The sequence below is a fragment of the Motacilla alba genome, chromosome 1A, assembly GCF_015832195.1.
Source record: "Motacilla alba alba isolate MOTALB_02 chromosome 1A, Motacilla_alba_V1.0_pri, whole genome shotgun sequence".
Classification (NCBI taxonomy): Eukaryota; Metazoa; Chordata; class Aves; order Passeriformes; family Motacillidae; genus Motacilla; species Motacilla alba.
In genome coordinates, this window is record NC_052031.1 from 51923458 (window position 1) to 51941858 (window position 18401).

Consider the following 18401-nt stretch of genomic DNA (forward strand, 5'->3'; position numbering starts at 1 on the left):
GACGAGACACAGGACTGGTACTGACTTAGGCCCATAAAACTTCCCACACAAGAAGGAATGGGTCAAAGACTAATCTGGGGCAACAAAAGCAAGGTGACCTACCTGTCAAGACAGTGTTCTGCAAGGGGATCTGGGAACAGCTCAGCCAAAAAGGTTTGTCAAGGGTATGGGGAAAGGAGAAGAGTACTACCAAATCTGACATCTGCAGCTAAGATCAAGGGGAGCTGTACTTGATGTATACAGAACTGTCTGAGATACTCCACATGCCTAAAAATTGCATTCTCATTTGTGTTGAATATTTGCAGTCAGGATAAGCCATCACTTCCATTTAGCAGGAGTATTAGTGGTTTTCACACACTGCAGCAAAATTCCTCTTGCCAGGTGGGTTTGCTCTGGCACTATCCTCTTTGTCCTTAGCACAGCTTTGTTTCACTGAAGGCTCAATTTGACCAATAGCAAATGTACAAAATTTTATGGTGTGGGAGGAATAGAAGTTTAATTGACGTGGGATTAGTCTAGTTTTTATTACTGATCATTGGAGAGGCCAGAAGGACTTTATGTAGGTCATCCAAAACAAGACTCAGTGAGTTCTTTTTCCTCTCTACATCATCATCTGTTTTGTTTATGCCGTGCTAAAGGCAGCTGTTATTGACACACTTTGGAAGTGGTAAATGTTGCAATCCAAATTGCCTACTGGTGGGAATGGGACAGCGACACAGGAGAAAATGAAGCTGCTGCAGTTTATAACCAGATTTTTGTTACATCCTGGGCTGGTGTCAGTTTTCATTTCAGTGGCCAAGTTGGTTTTGTGCTATGAAACTTAACTGCACACACCTAGGAAAAGGAAAGATGATCTGAAAGTTCTGAGTTTTCATCTAAGCTGCTCAGTTCTTGTTGTGTTAGTGTGATATTGAGCGGGTGACTTAAGCCTAGTGTCGCCTCACTTCAACCTAAACACTTGATGAGAGAACCTACATTAGGGGTCTTATCCCTTTCCCCAAGATTTAAGTGGCCTCTAGACACATGACATTGTTGTTGAGCTTTGGTCTTTTTTTAATAAATAATCCCTCATAAAATACTTCTGATCTTGGATTTCTAATCTATCTCACCTGATATGAAGGGTTTTGGTGGGAAGTGAATTGTTCCAGTGACACAGCAGTTTAGGAAAAAAACTAAGCCAGTGACAGATCTGCTTACATTAGGAGCAGCCTTAGGAAGATTTATGAGCAGAGTAACCAGTTTGCCGGTGAAAGGTATGTGTTGTGTTGCCATGTATCATACAGGTCTACTATCTGTCATAGGGATACAAAACACCTCATCTCATAGAAATGTGTTAGACAAGTAGACCTGGAAGATCAAAGCTAAGTTATTTCTCTGACTAGCCTAGCTTTGAAGACTACTTTTCCTGAGATGGAGCCTGATCCCCTGCCACATCTGGTCTCCCAGAGAAATAATATATCCCGTATTTCTTTTATGTATTTGTCTCTTTGTTTGGGCATTATGCATATCATAATTCATTTTTATTTTTTGAACCAAGTTCTAAACCATAGTTCATTTTTATTTCTGAACCAAGTAACACCATGATGCTAATGAAGGCATGTGTTGTTTCCCACAACAGTATTTGCTAGGACAATATCTACCCCACACAGTCTGAAAATAATATATTTTTCAACTGTGACAGTGTTTCCTAGGGGTGACATTTCCCATATGCTAAGTGGCGAGTAGCCTTAGCACTGAAACACTTCTAGAAACACTAGGTCTTGTTTAGCAGGTACTTGCTTATGAGAATACATGCTGTTTCTCTACAGCTGAGAAACTTTTGCTGGGTTAGGTATATCATTATCAATTTAAAGGAGGCATCCATAATGGGAAAAAAAAATCCACAATGGATTTTATCAAATCCAGCTGATATTAAAGTTCTTATTTTGATTGTGCACTGTATTTAAGCATCTGTTTGCATAGATCTGTCAACATTCCCATTATAAACACATCTTTTCAAGAAGACAGTGTGGGAGCAAACTTCAAACCAAAGCTTAGAGTTCTTTGTCTTTAAATAATGGACCCACATAATATGTATGCAGTAGAAAAGATTATAGTAGAGGAATTGTATGTTCTCTCCTTCACCTCCATCACCAACTTTGTGATTTGGTGAGTTTCACCATTAAAAAGGAGGGACTTCTCAGAAGCTGTGTTTCCTCCTCTTCTCCCACCCAGGGTTCAATAGTGAACAAAGCTGTAATTTAGCTCCAAATGTTATTCTTGAACTCATAATTAAATATTTTAGCCTCTTAGCTTTCAACCCAAATGCAATCTGATAATTATTCAGTGAATGCCTGATTAATAATTGCTGTGCAATTAAAATCTTATGGCCTGGTCATTTGTACATTCAGAAGGATAGTAAGGTACTCCTAAAATGTGCACTGCTGTTGTTTAACCGTTTAAATTTCAATTATCTTCTCAATAATTATTTTAAGGGCACATTAATGTCCCTTTTCAAGGGAGAAACCGAAAGATATAAGATGCTTTCTAGTCATTGTTGCAAATATTGGGTTTAATTCAAATATTATTTGATGTGATTTTGAAAATAGAGTGCAGGCTCAGCTGAATGATGGTTTGTAAAGCAGAAAGAATGAAACTTCAGGGATGCATAAAAGAACTCCTGATTTTTATTCTACCTAAAAGAGATCTTGATATCAATAGAAGTTTTGCCTGAGTAAAGATTTGTGAAGATTCAGACTCTCTAATAGCAGTTCCTCTTGAGGAGTGTTTTAAGATCTGTGCAGAGCAATAGCGGAGAAGAATGACAGCCTGATCCAAAACTCATTGAAATCAAAGTAGGTATTTCCATTATTCAGAAGAAGATTATAGAGTGATGTACAGGAAAATATCAGGAATTATTCCATCAGCCTTCACAGGAAAACAGTCAGTTGTAAGCATTGCTGTGGATGGCAACCATTATGCTTATAGTTCCAAGAACAACAGCTCTTCTTAATACAGAACAAAAAATACCGACATTTTCCTTTCTCTTTTTTCTTGAAGATGGTGAAACTATTAATTTAATCATTCTGAGCAGGACAAAAGGATGTCTACAATTCAATAATCCTTTTAATGAGATAGTTTTGAGGTACACTGTGATTTTTATCAAAATTTGTAAAATTCCTATATAATGGGTATTTTTCTCATTTGCTGATGAATGTTTTACTAATTGGCTATTTTTCTTACAGAATGCTTTTCAGAAATGAGATACAAAAATGATACTTTATTTGTAACCTACATTTTAGAGCAATAGATACTGAACTCAATTTCACCTGTTAAAACCATAAAAAAATTTCATCTTTATAACATTTTATTGCAGGTGTGACTGTTTTTTCTTTTAAAATTAATGCATTTTCAATATCCTAGCTAGATGTTTGGCTGTAAGATCACAGAATCATATAATCATAGAATAGTTTGATTTGGAAGGGACCTTTCAATGATCATCTAGTCCAACCCCAAAAATAATTCGTTTAGTAATGGAATTGGTCATCTGCATAGACAATTGGTCAGTTTTTCACTTCTACCTTTCCTCAGAGCTGAAGTTTATTCTCTTAAAGCTACATGTCTAAGTGACTTGGGATTAGATTGCTTTGAGATGCCCATTTTGACTTTGAAGAGGCTTGGCTTCCACGGCAGCCAGGAAGTTATCTACCATCCTCCAGATTTCTCAGACTAGGTATCCAGAAGCATAAATACCATTTAAAGGCTTACTTCTGTCACCTCTGCAGTGGGAAGAACATAAATCTCGCGAGAAGGAGTAATGATCAGTTAAAGATGTTACATTCCCAGTGCTCTGTCTGTGCTGGTAGGAGCACTTACTGTTCTCCAGCGGAAGCAGCAGACTGGGAATCTCTCAGTGCTGAATCTGCTGCTGAGTGTTGGCAAGTGGAGAATGTCTGTGACTAGTGTAAAACACTGCTTCTAGTAAAGATGAAATTATGCAACACATTGCAACATAAACTCTTGAACTTGATGATTATTTAACCTGTGATTGGTCACTTTTTGCTCATTTGGATCTTGAAAGTATGTAATACAGGTAATATAGAGAATATATAGACCATAATAGAGTGTCCTGTCTGCCTTATGAATTTACTTGCAAGCCCTTCCTTCTAATTTCTTGTGCAGTAACAAGAGGCTCAGGAAAACCCTGCTACTCTGTATGTTCCATTCCTCATTGCATCATTCTGCGATTTCCCAGCCTCCTGGTTCTCTCTGATCTACTAAAATAATTACAAGGAAATGATGTTTACTTCCACTTTTTCCTTGCAGCTCCAGAAGCAGCTGTCTGAGCTGGACGAGGACGACCTGTGCTATGAATTCCGTCGGGAACGCTTCACCGTCCATCGCACTCATCTGTATTTTCTCCATTATGAGTACGAGCCTGCATCAGACAACACCGATGTGACACTGGTGGCACAACTGTCAATGGACAGGTAGGGAACACCTCTTGTTCATCTGGGAGCGTGGAACAGATTTTTATTACAGGGAAATCTGACTATGGAGTGCTTTGGAGAGAGGAAAAATGCACGTCCATAGAAACCTAGATGTTGTCTGTGCAGTGCACACACTGTGCTACACTCTACATGAGTAGAGTTCATGAGAGGGTGACTCCTGGAGCTGAGAAAGCTGTTGCTTGTTGGCATTGTCAGGCATTAGTAGTCCATGGAGTTTTGCAACAACTTAGAAAAACCAAATGTTTGTAATAGAATTAGGCAAGCAGTTGTAGCTGACCCAAGTTTTTACATGTGTTTTTCTGGACTAGAGGATGTTAGTTTTGCTTTCATTGACATTTTCCTTGCAGAAAATTTCAATTAGTGAATTTTCTTATAGTAAGAATCAGAACTAAATATTCTAGTTTCAAATTAGGAACTTGAAAATTATACTTTTTTTTTACTGTGCTAGTGTGAAATAAAAAATCTCCATCTGAGCAGAGTCATTGCATCTTTATCCAAATGTTGATTCTCAGTAAAACATTTGAGCTTTTAGTTCTTAGGCGAAGTGGAATTTAACTGGTATTTAATTTGGGGAAAAAAAAATCCATTTCATGCCAAGTTCCACACATACCTTTCTGATTCCCACTGTTGCAATTAGCTGAAATTTTTCAGAAGCTTGAAAGTGCAGTCTGGATCAGCCAGCTTTGTGAAATTTTGTAATTGTCACCTCTCTTTTTCTTTTTTCCAGCTTCTCAGTTCAAATCTAGTCCAAACTTTGTAGTTACTGCCATCAGAGTGGGTTACAAAACAAATCAGAACTCCTCAAGTATTATCCAGAAACTCATCATTTCCTTCAGTACAGCACATACAGAATACGTGGTGAATAGCACCACTGCTACACTAGTAGAAGGTCAGCAGTTTTCCAGGAGGGTTACAGGAATTGAGATCAACAAAACACTTACAGCCTGTTTTTAAAATAAACAAAAATGAATAAGGAGTATTCTGTTCCACTGGTGCCTCAGCACTGCACATTGTGGAATGATGTGCTGTGCACATCAGTGTCTGTTCTATTGATTTTGAATTGAGGAAACATTTCTTAAGTGTTCACAAATCTTTGAGTAAAAAAATAAAGAAATAAATTGAGCCAGACCCTGAGTGAGTGCCACAGTAAATTAGTAAAGCCAGTGTATTTTTTCCCCCAGATTTTAATTAAAAAGAATGAACTGGGGTTCAGTGCTGATTCACTGGCACTGATGCAAAGTCTGAGCATCTGTTTCCCTTTCTGGATCCTCACTGGGGCACATGTTTTTCTGAAAGAGCAGCTGTCCTGGTTCTGTGCAGGAAAAAATGTTCCCCACCTCACTGGTGTGTTGCTATAAACCATTGATTTGAGTTGGAAATACTTTCTTTCAGCTAAAATCAATAAATAATAACCTACCAAAGAACTGCTTAGCTGCTTTGTTTTCTTTCACATCTTTCAGTTACTGCCTTATCTTTTTCCATCTTCTTTAAACCATTTTTACTAAACTCCTCTGGCACGACTGTAGGCATTTAAGAATAGTGTCTCGGATGCCAGGTGACATGGACATAAACAACGTGCTGTACACTACATTCCTGAATTATTCTTTGAAATTATTATTGGAGATGAGGAAAAGCAAAAAAACAACTCCCAGCACTTCCCCTTGTCCTGTTGGAGGTGAGATTGACGTGACTGTCATGACAGATTTAGGTTTACCTGCCCTGTAGGCTTGAGGAATGGAAGAGAAGGATGCATTATGCAAGCTAACATTATTGTCTTTAGGTGGAAGCTTTGAGACAGACTTCATTCAGGGTTGTTCATTATTGGGTAATTATCATCTTTTGCAGTCATGTGACATTTCCTTGAATAATGGCTTGATTGCTTCAGTGTGATTTTCATGCACATGTTTTGGCTAAGCAGGCTTTTTAAAGGCTCAGTATGTACCTGAGGTTCAGAAATCATAGTAGGACTTTAAAAAATGTGAGGTCAGAATGGGGAAAAGGAAAGACATGATTAGCAATACACTGCTTGAAATCTGAGAATATGAGAATGAGTTGGAAATCAGTTGAGTAGTCTTAAGAAGAAAAATAAAAATAAAAATAAAGAATCTCACAAAACAATTGAATTCTAGCAAAATTCACTTAGCTGAACAGATCTTTAAAAAATCTGGCAACTAAATTATGATCTCTTTATTATGCAGTACAGCAGTACATTTGTTTTCTCTAGAGTGCTTAAGAGAGCACATTCCTCAAGACCACTAAAAAAACCCAAAATAATTTGGTCATGTTGCACTTAGAAACTCATAATTCCAAGTTTTGTGGTCAAAAGAGACATAACAACTTACACAGAGCAGATTATGGAGAATCACCTATCAGTCCCTTTATCATATTTATGGAAGTAGAGCCTGTCAATGAGAACAACACAATGAAATGGAGTATTCTGAAGGGTAATAAGGTGTCCAGCTGGGAACGTGTACCACCAAAACCCAGTTTCCACTTCAGTACCATGAAAAGGTTTGCATTATCAGGTGTGCTGTTTAAATAAGTCATATATGCCATTAGTTCACTGCATGGAGTCTTTAGAAGGCATTTTGCTGCATTTTTTACTAGGCAAATTTTCCATTTTTAAGCCAATGTCCTAAATTTGAGTGCTGACAGATTACAGTCTTCTGATTAGCAGATTTGTATTATGTTGGAAAGAGGAAAAAAAACGTATTTTTCCCCTATTTATTACTTGTGTAATAAAAATTCTAGACCCCTTACATACCTTTTAGATATTTTTATATTGATTTGTTTTTCAAATTCATCTGTATGTTTCAGACTGATAATAGCCTTTGTTTCAATAACATAAAAAGTGTAGTGTAGACTAATAAGGTAGTATCTCATATCTAAAAAAAAATTATTATATCATCTTGGCATCATCACAGTCATTCAGAAGTCAGACTGTGTGTTTACTGGTATGAGTATATCATTCTTTTTTTTTTGCGAATCTTAGGGAGATAGTAGGAGGGGGAAATATTTTCTCAGATTATGATAATGCAGAAAACTTTTCTTGCATTTTGTATAAATATTAATAGGAAAATTTCAGTAGCATGGATTTCAAATGGAGTGAAGATACTAATTTTGCATCATCTGCTCTTCCCAGTTTTTAACAGAATATCTGGCTAGGCTGCCTAGGTCATTTCCCTTCATATTAAATCAAAAGGCTTTGTAATCAGTCCTTGCTGTATTTTTGGGTGACACATCTCAATCTCTAGGCAATAAATTACCCAAAGTATTTAAATGATTTTGACCAAGTTGGGTTTGATTTACATTTGCATATGAAATCTTTCCTTGTCATTTTCATCAATAGTATTGTAACTGCTGGAATTTTTTTAAAAATATACATCAATACAACCTGTTTAAGAAATTATTTAATGAAATTTGAGATAGTGCTGAACATATACAAGTTAATACTTTTAATGATGGTTTTGTCTGAAATGTTCTTTTGATATTCCACAGCAATGCTACATCTGTCCTTCCTGCTCTCCTTACTCCCTACTAATAGTAAATCCCATTTCTATCGATGTGTCATCCCTTTTGTCCTTTTCCCTGACAGCAAGACCACTTCAAGTCATTGCACATTTTCACCTAAATCAGTAGCCCATTGACCTGCCTCTTTTAACAACCTTTAAGACCTGACTAACTGCCTTGCAAAAATTTGGGGAATGTTTTCCTGACGGGGGGGGGGGGGGGGGGGGGGGGGGGGGGGGGGGGGGGGTAAAATGATCTGTGGGTCCATACACCTCTGTCCTCCACAAGCTTGTTGAAGAGCACTGTAGTGTGTTACTGTGTGGGAATAGCTTGACCTGAAATGCAAATTGGGCACTAGACAGTTTATGAGCCCCCTTATCCTGTAAATAGATCCACATGAACAGATCCTTGCAATTGCTCAAAGCTCCCACTAGATAAGTCCTGTTATCCATGTGGGTTTTCTTGTGTCATCAAAGCTTTAGACAGAAAATGATGGTGCTTCAGGTGTCTGATCTAGGGCAATCTTAGGCTACATTTGATTTAGCAAGATTGGTGTACCCAGGGTGCAGTCCATCTGTCCAGGAGCAGACCTCGACTTATCATCTTAAATAATGAATTACGCTGTGAAAATATTTACTGCTTTCCACAGCATACAAAGTGTCCCCAGTGTCTCACTTAGAGAAAGATATCTGCATTTGGTCAGATGATCGCAGGCACAGAATCCCATACAGGGAAATAGCTTTTCCTTACTCTCACCCTTCCTCTTCCAGGCTCCAGATGCTTGAAGCCATCTGCAAGCACTGGGAAGGTCCTATCAGCCTGGCACTCTACCTTTCTGACGCAGAAGCCCAGCAATTCCTGCGCTATGCTCAGGGCTCGGAAGTCCTGATGAGCCGCCACAACGTTGGCTACCACATCGTGTACAAGGAGGGGCAGTTCTACCCTGTGAACCTGCTCAGGAATGTGGCCATGAAGCACATCAGCACACCGTACATGTTTCTGTCTGACATCGACTTCCTGCCCATGTATGGACTCTACGAGTACCTCAGGTAATGGACAGTGAGGGAATTCCCACTGTCACCCACAATTTCAGCCTCTCTCCACCCCTCTCCACTACCCTTGTCACATATTCCCAAAACAAAGCAGTTGGAGCAGATCTGAATACGGCAGCGTACAATGATCTGAGGTGTGACAATGCCCAGCAAGGAGCAAGAATTTTTAGAGTAGAAGAAGGGACTTTAACTGGGAAATAAAGCAAAATGGTTATGAAATAAAAAACCCAGGTCTGAATGTGAGCCTCGTTAGCCATTAGAATAATCTCCTCAGGGCTGCAGAGGAACCAATTTGAAAATTGAACTGGGTTAAGTATTATTAAATGTCCAAGAGCATAGTTTATTAGCAGAGATGTGAAACAGGCAGTTTTTCTGAACATCTCTGGTTCTTAACGTCAGTGACAGAGAAAAAATGCAGAGCAGTACTGAACTTGTTGTCCATGTCCACTCTTAATTCAGTTCCTTATCTTGGAAAGAGGTGATGAGTCTAACCAGCTCAAAAATATGACTGCAATGCCAGCACCTGTCAAGGCAAAGTAATTGTCATAAGGAAACTGGGAGGAGTAACATCAGTGTATATTGTATCATACTGCGTGTGAGTAGGTTGGGCTGAGCAAACTACAGATTTCTGATCCATTAACTGAGCTCTTTTTAATTAAGACCTTTTTGCCCTGCATAGGCTGGTCATCTGAGGCCAAAGCATAGAGCAAGGAGGACACCCTGTGGCCAGACAGAAGGATGTCAGTTCCTTTATCCTGACCAGTTTTGCTTTTCATCTCTATTCTAATTTGGTAAAATTTGATCAAAGTGTTCCAATGAGGACCTGCCTGTAGGTGTTCCCTGTCAGTTCATAAGCCCAGGGCTTTGGAGTCTAAAGGAAAATATGCCTTCTGGTATAATGAACTTATGGAGGAGTTTCTTTATTTCAGGCTTAACTCTGTAAGACATTTACAGGGCCAAACTCACTATTATGAGGGGTGGAGTACCTCTTCTATGAGGAAGGGATCATAGAGTTAAGGTTGTTCAGCCTGAAGAAGTGAAGGCTCCAGGGAGGCCTTATTATGGCCTTCCAGAACATAAAGGGAGCTTAATAAGAAAGATGGGGACGAACTTTTTTAGCAGAACCTGTTGAGATAGGACAAGCATAAGTGGTTTTAAACTAACAGAGAGGAGATTTAGATGAGATGTAAGGAGTAAGTTTTTTGCAATGAGGATGTCAAAATGCTGGTACAGATTGCACAAACAGGTGATGGGTATCTCATCCCTGCAAATAAGGTCAGGCTAGATGGGGCTCTGAGCAGCCTGATCTAGTTGAAGATGTCCCTGCTCATTGCAGGGAGTTTGGGCTAGGTTGTCTTTAAACGTGCCTTCCAACCCAAAAAATTCTATGATTTTACAAAAAGAGAAAGTAGATCTTTCAAAAAACCACGAAAAAGCTACTTGAAAAAAAGGGGTAGATGACCTTCAGAGGTGCCTTCCGGCTCAAACTATTCTATGGCTTTCAAGACGCTGGATTTCAGTTGTATCATTGAAGTATTAGCACATTGTATAAGCTTGTTTTCTTCTTATTTTGTTGAAGTCTTTTCAAGTTGTGCTAGGAGCACTCTAAAATTATTCTGTTCCTTGCACACATTAGCTATCTCCAGATACGTGGATGAAGAGTTGTTCTTCATTTCTCTATTCTTCTGTTAGTGTTGCATAGTGGTACATTTTTTCAGATCAGTGCTGGACACAGTAAGGATGGCAGCTATTGATACTGCCATTTAGTGCTAGAAAAGGAACTTGTTCTCTCATGCTGCTTCACAGTGCACGGATGGGAACCAGCAATGAAAGGAAGAAGAGAGCAGACAGAATGAAGTACCCCCATTTCCTTGAGATATTGCAACCATAGAGATAATTCTCATAAGGTGAAATATTACAGAACTAAGTGCACCATGATGGTGCATTGGTGATGTTTCAGAAAAAAGCAGAGATGCTCTCTGAGAGCTGCTGCCTCTGAGACTTTGTGTTACTCTGCCAGCCTTTTTTAAGGCCTGTACCACCTTAACTCTGATTGAGAGTCTCTCTTGCCTGGGAATATTGAAGTTGCTAATCTGCTACTACCAGCTCTTTAAAAAGTGATTGGATTTTTTTTTTTTTTTTTTTTTTTTTATGTGGACTGGCCACTTTTGTAGCTTTTTCAGTAATGATTTTTCTAAGCAAAGTAGCAGGGAGTTGCATTGAGGTTATTTTAAATATGGATACCCTGTGTCTTCCTGCATTGACTGTTCCTACTGCCTCTGCAAATAACTGATTAGTGCTATCTGTCTGAATGGCAGCAATTGTTTGTTAGAGAGACGTAAAACAATTTTATCCTCATTTCCTCAGATAGAACAACCATAAACAAATGGAAATAGTGTGGTATTTCGGGCATCACTTTGTACAAAATAAGCCAGGCAAGTCCTACTCACTGAAACTTTGCTGATTTACATATACTGCATATTATGTCTCTGCAGATAATATATTCTCAGAAAGAAAGGAATTTTGAAAAATATTTTCAACTTACTTTGAAGGTATCATATGAGAAAGGTTACAACCAGTTTTGAAGGAGGAGCTGATGGAGCTGGTGGTTACCTATCCCTTTATTTTTCTGTTGCTTTGCACTTAGATTTGTGCTAATTGAGCTTTTTCATAGCTGCTAAGTAAAACCATTTCAATGTTTTTATCTCCATCAAACATCCTTTTAGTCTTCTGTGAAGTACAAAAGTATCATTTAAAGATTTCCTGTTTACCGTAGTTACTGAGGTCATCTTGTCAGTGCCCCGGGGGTAAAGGCTTCTTCTGGTTGCTGCAAGTAAGATGTTTGGGTCATTCTACGGTGATTTCTAACACAAAACAGTGAGACAGTCTGCTTATCTACAGGTGTCACAGCTAGTATTGAAGTTCTTTCCTGACACATTTGTGTAAAATGTGCCCTTGGCTTCCAGTGACACATTAAGAATTAATTGGGACCCAGCATCCCAGCTCTGTCCACGGGTTTTATATCTGCCCCCTACATCATGAGTTGTGAAGTAGTTCTGCTTATTTTTCAGTATCTCAGCTATGGAGGTAGTTCAGATTGTGCCTATTGGGGTTTTTGTGTTTGTTGCCTTTGTAGTCTATGAATTCGTGTCTTCTGCAGAGAGGAAGAACATTCTAATGAATTTAACAAGGGGTTGACAACTCTCCAGTTCTGACCACAAGCTCAATGACTGCTGTATTTGTAACTTGCAACCAACCACTTACCAAATCCTGATGGTGGAAGCACATTTGAGTTAATGGACTCTTTTTTTTTCCTGAATGTAGTGCTTTAGGATTAGGTTACTAGCTTTTATATGTCTGAGCTTCTCTATCCTCCAAAAATGGGAATGATCTTACTATCTACTTATATGAGGATGAGAATTCTGTGTTAATTTTTAAAGTAACTATGCAGATTAGAAGATTGATATCAACATGATGGAGATCATTCTACCTGTGAGGAGACTCTTGTGATTTAAGATTCATTTCTTCACTGCTTTGTGAAAAATATGGTTGATTAAATTTAAAATTTAACCCAACCTTCACTGTGTCAGAATGACACACATAGGTCTGAACACAAAGACAGCTGGGAATTTGTTTCCTGGACAACACTAGCACAAAGAGAGCTAGCTTTTCATAGTCATAAATCCTTATTTTGGGGTTTGGGGGAGAAGGACATGAAAGGAAAGTAGATACTTAATCAATACCACTGAATCCAAAAAAAAAAAAAAAAACAGCCCTCAGCTGGATAGTGCAAGAATTACCTAGTTTACCCAGTGCTAGCTTGCAAAATAAGCAAATGTATTCCCTACATTATATTCCAGATATCTGGCAGCACCAACAAAATTTTCCTATTCCCAAAGTGTAACAGAACCAGCCAACCAACAAATAGCACCTCCACTCAAAACAGGAGAAAAAGTCATCCCACAGAGAAATGAAAAGGTAGATTTGCTTCCAGTGGGAAGAAGCTAGAATTTCAGCTGTTGTCCAAGGAGTAGACCAAGTTATGAGAAGAAAATGGAAGGTGGTTTTTTCTCTAACAAGTCCTCCCTGCCATTATCACAGTTTAAATGGCCTCTGTTGTCCTTTGTCTCTCAAGTTCAACATCTGAATGTCAGCAGTGAGTTCTTCTTCCCTTTGCATCAGTCTTCTATGTCACAGAGTCCACCTCAAGGGCAGGTGATTCTACTCAGAGATCAGTGCTGCTGGGCTTCTTGTCTGAGTGTGTCTCAACTCCTAGCTCCATTTTGGAGAGCCCTCCACTTTGACCTTACCACCTGTACTGGTTGTGGCTGAGATGGAGGTCTTTCCCCGCAACATCCCTCACAGTGCTGTGCTTTGCCTTGGTAGCTGGAAAGGTGTTGATGACACACCAGTGTTTTGACTACTGCTGGGCAGTGCTGGCACAGAATCAGTGCTACCTCTCCATCATTCTGCCCGCCATCTGGCAGTGGGCAAGATCTTGGGAGGGGACACAACTAATACAGCTGAGCCAAATTGAACAGGGAGAATCTATGCCAAATGATGTCTGCTCAGATAGATATAAAAGCTGAGAAAAGGAGAAGGAAGGCAGGGCATTTGTTATTTAGAATATTTGCCTTCTAGAGCAACCACTATGTGTGCTGAAGCCCTGCTTCCCAGGAAGGGGCCAGACATCACTTGATGGGAAGGAGAAAATAAAATCCTCTATTTTTCTCTTTGTTGGTGCATACTCAACCTTTTGGTTTTGTTTTAGCGAACCATCTTATCTCAACATACAAGTTGTTTTCCATCTTATTTTCTCTCCCATACTCAGCAGAGAAGGAGAGCTTAGAGCAGCTTTGTGGCCACTTGGTGTCCAGCCAAGGTCAACCCACCATACCAATATGCACCTCAGATGCTCACATATCTCTTGAAAATATTTCTGCAGAGAGTGTTCTGCTATTTTTTTTTCACTTTGGAAGTATCTCCACATCTCTGTGGTTGCCTGAATGCACCTCAAGCATCTTGTTTCCAGACCTCTGTTCCTCTTCGCTTACCTCACTCTTCATGTTGACCTCTGTCAGTGCAAGTGATTTCAGGCGGTTCTGTCAGTTTGTTCCCTTACCTCTGCTTTTTTTGATTTCTTCATGAAGGTAGTATCATTTATTCCTTTTACTTGTTCAGGCATTTACAACTGTATGAAATTTGCAGGTCATGGGAGCAGCAGGGAGTGTGCAGAAAGGATCACTGGTATCAACAGCAATTTTGTGGTTATATCCCATATATTAGAGAATAAGTCACATCCAGCACTAGATTCAGCACAAGTTGCTCTGTCTGACAGTTTCTGCTGTTACTTGTGCTTGATACCTGTGTCTGCTGTAGCTTTGGTCAGCTTCAGACTGTAAACTTTGGTGGGCAGGATTGTTTCCTACTCTTGGACAGTGCCAAGCACAGCAAGGCCTTGAATTTTGCCTGGGCCTTTTGAGCTCTCCATAAAACAAAGTTATAGTAACAGCCATAAATGGAAGCCACTGTTTCCTTGCAGAGCCCAAAGGATGAGCATCACTACAAACGTTACCTGCTCCTTCCTAGAACTGAATCCCCAAAGCTGTACTGCTCAAGGCTGATAGATTGCACAGAGACTAGAAAGACTTAGATTTTGGAAGAGAAACTGTGTTAGTATCCCCTGCTCTCAGAAGTGTGAAAGGGAAGAAACATTTAAAAGCATCATAAAGACTGTATACTGGCACTGCTCAACAACTTTGGAAGGTCACAAATGCTGATTTGAAGGAGTCATCTGTTGACATGCAGATATCTTGGCCTCTAGTGATGGTGAGGGAGAAGCTACAAGAAGAAGGTACAAAACCATTCATGATAAGATGCTGTTAAAATCCTTCAGTTGTGAAAAGTTAACTGGAATGTGTCAGGGGCTCTTTGAACAATGCAAACTTTGCAGTAAGGAGCTGAGAACAGATTGCTTAATATAGAACAGGCCTATAGAGTGGCATGAATTTCCTAAAATTCAGATTTTATGAAGTAGTTGTGCACATCTTCTTTTTCTGTGACAGCAGTATAAATGAATTCTAGATATTCTGGGCTTAGAAAAATTGTTTGTTTGGTTCTTCTGTTATTAGGGCAGTGATCCCAATTCCTTCAGCTTAAAAGGCTGTAGAGAGTTTGCTGCTTGTCAACATTCTCCTTGATTGCTTGTTGCAGTAACATAAAAGTCAGGACAGTGAATCCTCTTAAGGGGAACTGACTTTGACAGGGAGAGAGAGGCATATTTCTGGTATGAAATATGGAGATAATGAAATAAAAATTTGGACAGAGTTATTTCTAATGACAGGCATAGTAAGATTCAGTTGGGGGATGGAAAAGTAACTTTTTTTTCTTTGAATTTTAGTTTGTTAGGAAAGAACAGGCTGAACACCCCTGGCAGGCAGGATGAGAGATTGCTAAGTTGCTCCTCTGCTGCGACAGTTGTCCCAAGGCCCCTGTCTGGTAAAGAGCCCTGTGTGAAATGCATATGTGCACACACACTCACACACCAAAACAGTCTCTTCACTGAACAACTTGCAGCAAAAACAAGGAAAAAGAGAGGCACCCTAGTCCATTCAAGTGTAGAGCCCTTCTTTGCTGCCTACAGTCTGATCAGCATTGATCAGTCAAACACAAGCTCATTTGGAATTCTGTTGCTCTCCCTGCTTTTAAAGCAGCAGACCAAAAGGAGAAGAAAATTTGAAGCACCTGTAGGAAAAGATATGGGCCATAGTTACATTTATAGTATCCTAACTGCCCATTTTTTGCACTTTATTTTGAAAAGCTCAGTGATTTGCTCAGTTGAAAATTTTCCTGCTTTTCCTTGTTGTTTCTCTTTTGCCAGGAAGTCTGTCATCCAGCTAGACCTAGCCAACACCAAGAAAGCTCTGATTGTACCTGCCTTTGAGACCCTGCGCTACCGCCTCTCCTTCCCCAAGTCAAAAGCAGAGCTGTTATCTATGTTGGACATGGGAACCCTCTTTACATTCAGGTAATGGAAAGTGCTCTTTAACCTGCGTTAATTAGCTCTGGTTCTTATTTTCTTCTGAATATTTGTTTCTTCATTTTCACTGTCAGCTGCATTAAGAAACTTATTGGAACTTTCTTCTCTTTTCATAGAGAAGCAATGAACAGAATCATGTGGATATATTCTGTCTGTAAGCTCAGCATTTTATCTCGTATTACAGTCCTCTACTGAAAGACATTGATTGTTAAATCGAACTTGTTTTATTTTCATAATTTTTTATTGTGCTACAAAATCAAGCATGACCATTACACTCAAGTGCGTGTAAGTTACTTTTTGGCTGCCAAATACTATCTGGGTAGCTGTGTCTTCTCATGTGACCAAAAGTAATGTATCTCTGCCCATTGGTTCTCTTCCTTACTGGAAAAACAAACGCAGGCTTGTCTTACGCTCTTTTAAGGTGTGAAACATCTGCTCAAATACCTAGAGTTCCTCCATGCAGAGGTAAGAAAGTACTCTGACTAGAGACTAAGAAGCAAAGAACACCTAAATTTGGAGCTCCTCTCTGAAGCAGACTTCTTTTGTGGCTGTGAACAAGTCACTTCTATTACCTGCCAGACTCGTAGTTTTAAAATGCAACTGCCAGGGGTTAACCATCTCTTGAGTGTGTGTGGTAAGGTCTGATTAGCAGACATTTGTAAAGCATCTCAGCAATGGGAAGAGTACAATATGGCCTTATGATGTTGCACAGAGAGGGGGCTTAGGAGACTTGCGTTCTCTTCTCAGCTCCACTGCTCCCCTGCTGAGAGGTGCTACACGAATCACTTTGCTTTCTTACATCTCTGTTCCCTGTCTCTGAAATACAGGTAACAATGTTCACCTCTCCTTTTTGCAGTATTTTGAGATCTAGAGATAAAAGCTATGAAAAAGCTATGCATTATCCATGGCTGGAGGAGCTCCATATCATACCTCTCTCATCCTCCTCTTACTTTAGAGCTTTCCTCACACTTTTCCCATTCCCTATATTACACACCTCTCTCGTTGCAGCAGCCTCCCTTCCCTCATATGGGTTGCATGCACATATCATAGCAGACAGCCTGTGTGAGTCTGAAAAACATAATTCTGATCAGTGTCAGAGTTCTACCAGTGACTGCCTTGAAACAGAAACGAGGTGACTGAGAAAGGCATGCCTCTGGAAAGTTACTTAAGGATACTGATAAAGCAAGTACTTTTCCCTCTGCCATCATTCTTTAACATACAAAAGACATAAAAATTACAAGAGATCTGATAAAAAATAGTTTCTTCTCCCGTAGTTGAGAGAAAAAGTCTTTGCATTGGAAAATAACACCCTTAGGATTTTCAGTTGTTGCATTCCACCAGCAGTCAGCTGCACAGTGGTGGCCTTCCACTACAGATTTCATCTTCAAGCTAAACAGCATGTTGGTGTGTTACATACACAGCTGGATTTGCAAATCCTTTCTCAAGTCTCACTCAGGCTAAATTGTCTTTAACACCAGTGGGAGTTTTTCCAATGCAAGGTTAAGTAAGACTTAAAGGACATGCAGTCTGTAGCTGGTGTACATATTAATGTAGGATACATTTTACAAATGCTTCCTCAGTTTGTTTTGGCTCGTTTCATTGCTCAAATCTGTAGACAGCCACAAAGCATCTGGGCTCTCAGCTCTGGGCTGAGAATTTCCACCTCCACCTTCAAGGTGCTTTAATAGTGCTGCAGTTTGACGCTGAGCAGGTGGGAGTGAGCTGGGGAGGACTGGCATGACAGTGATTGCTGAGAGTGCCTGCAGCATCCCAGTCCCTCACACCACACTGTAGATTACAATCTTTCCCTCACTGAAATTGCTTTTGTCACCTCTTTTTGAAATGGTGACCTTTTCTACCTCTGGGCAGCTAAGAAGTACACATCGGCTCTCAATTACATCCCTCAGTCACCAGCAGAAGAGAAGTGAGCATCTGTGGCTGGCAAGGTGTGCTGTGTGAACCCTCTGCCACAGTGGGGGCTATGTGCCAGCTCGCTGGGACCTTTGGCAGCTGCTGGCTGGGAGTGTGCTCCCGAGGATGTGCCTGCTCAGGGCCTGGTAAGAGCTGATGGGCACAAATGTAATCCCCACACACATCCAGGCACAGGGGAAACCACAGCTGACATCATCATAGTGAGAAAACATAAAAAGCAACAACTCATTAACTAATTAACTGATGGCATCCACAATCCAGCAAAATGTTGAAGCATCTGAGAACAGAAGTGGGAAATTTCTTCTTTCACTCATTTTTCTCACTGAAATGGGAAACTTAGCGGAGGCAGGGAGGAAGACCACTCTGAGAAGAATAACT

The 18401-nt window shown here is 39.9% G+C and overlaps 1 protein-coding gene across 8 annotated transcripts in view; it reads left to right on the top strand.

Moving 5' to 3' along the window:
- LARGE1 (LARGE xylosyl- and glucuronyltransferase 1) overlaps nucleotides 1-18401 on the top strand; it is a 270233-nt gene that overhangs the window by 243783 nt on the left and 8049 nt on the right. For all 8 annotated transcript variants that reach the window (XM_038153721.1, XM_038153717.1, XM_038153716.1 and 5 more), the window contains 3 exons: nucleotides 4306-4469; nucleotides 8771-9049; nucleotides 15933-16079. In XM_038153721.1, coding sequence (XP_038009649.1) covers nucleotides 4306-4469; nucleotides 8771-9049; nucleotides 15933-16079 — 590 coding nt within the window. The remainder of the gene's footprint in view (nucleotides 1-4305; nucleotides 4470-8770; nucleotides 9050-15932; nucleotides 16080-18401) is intronic.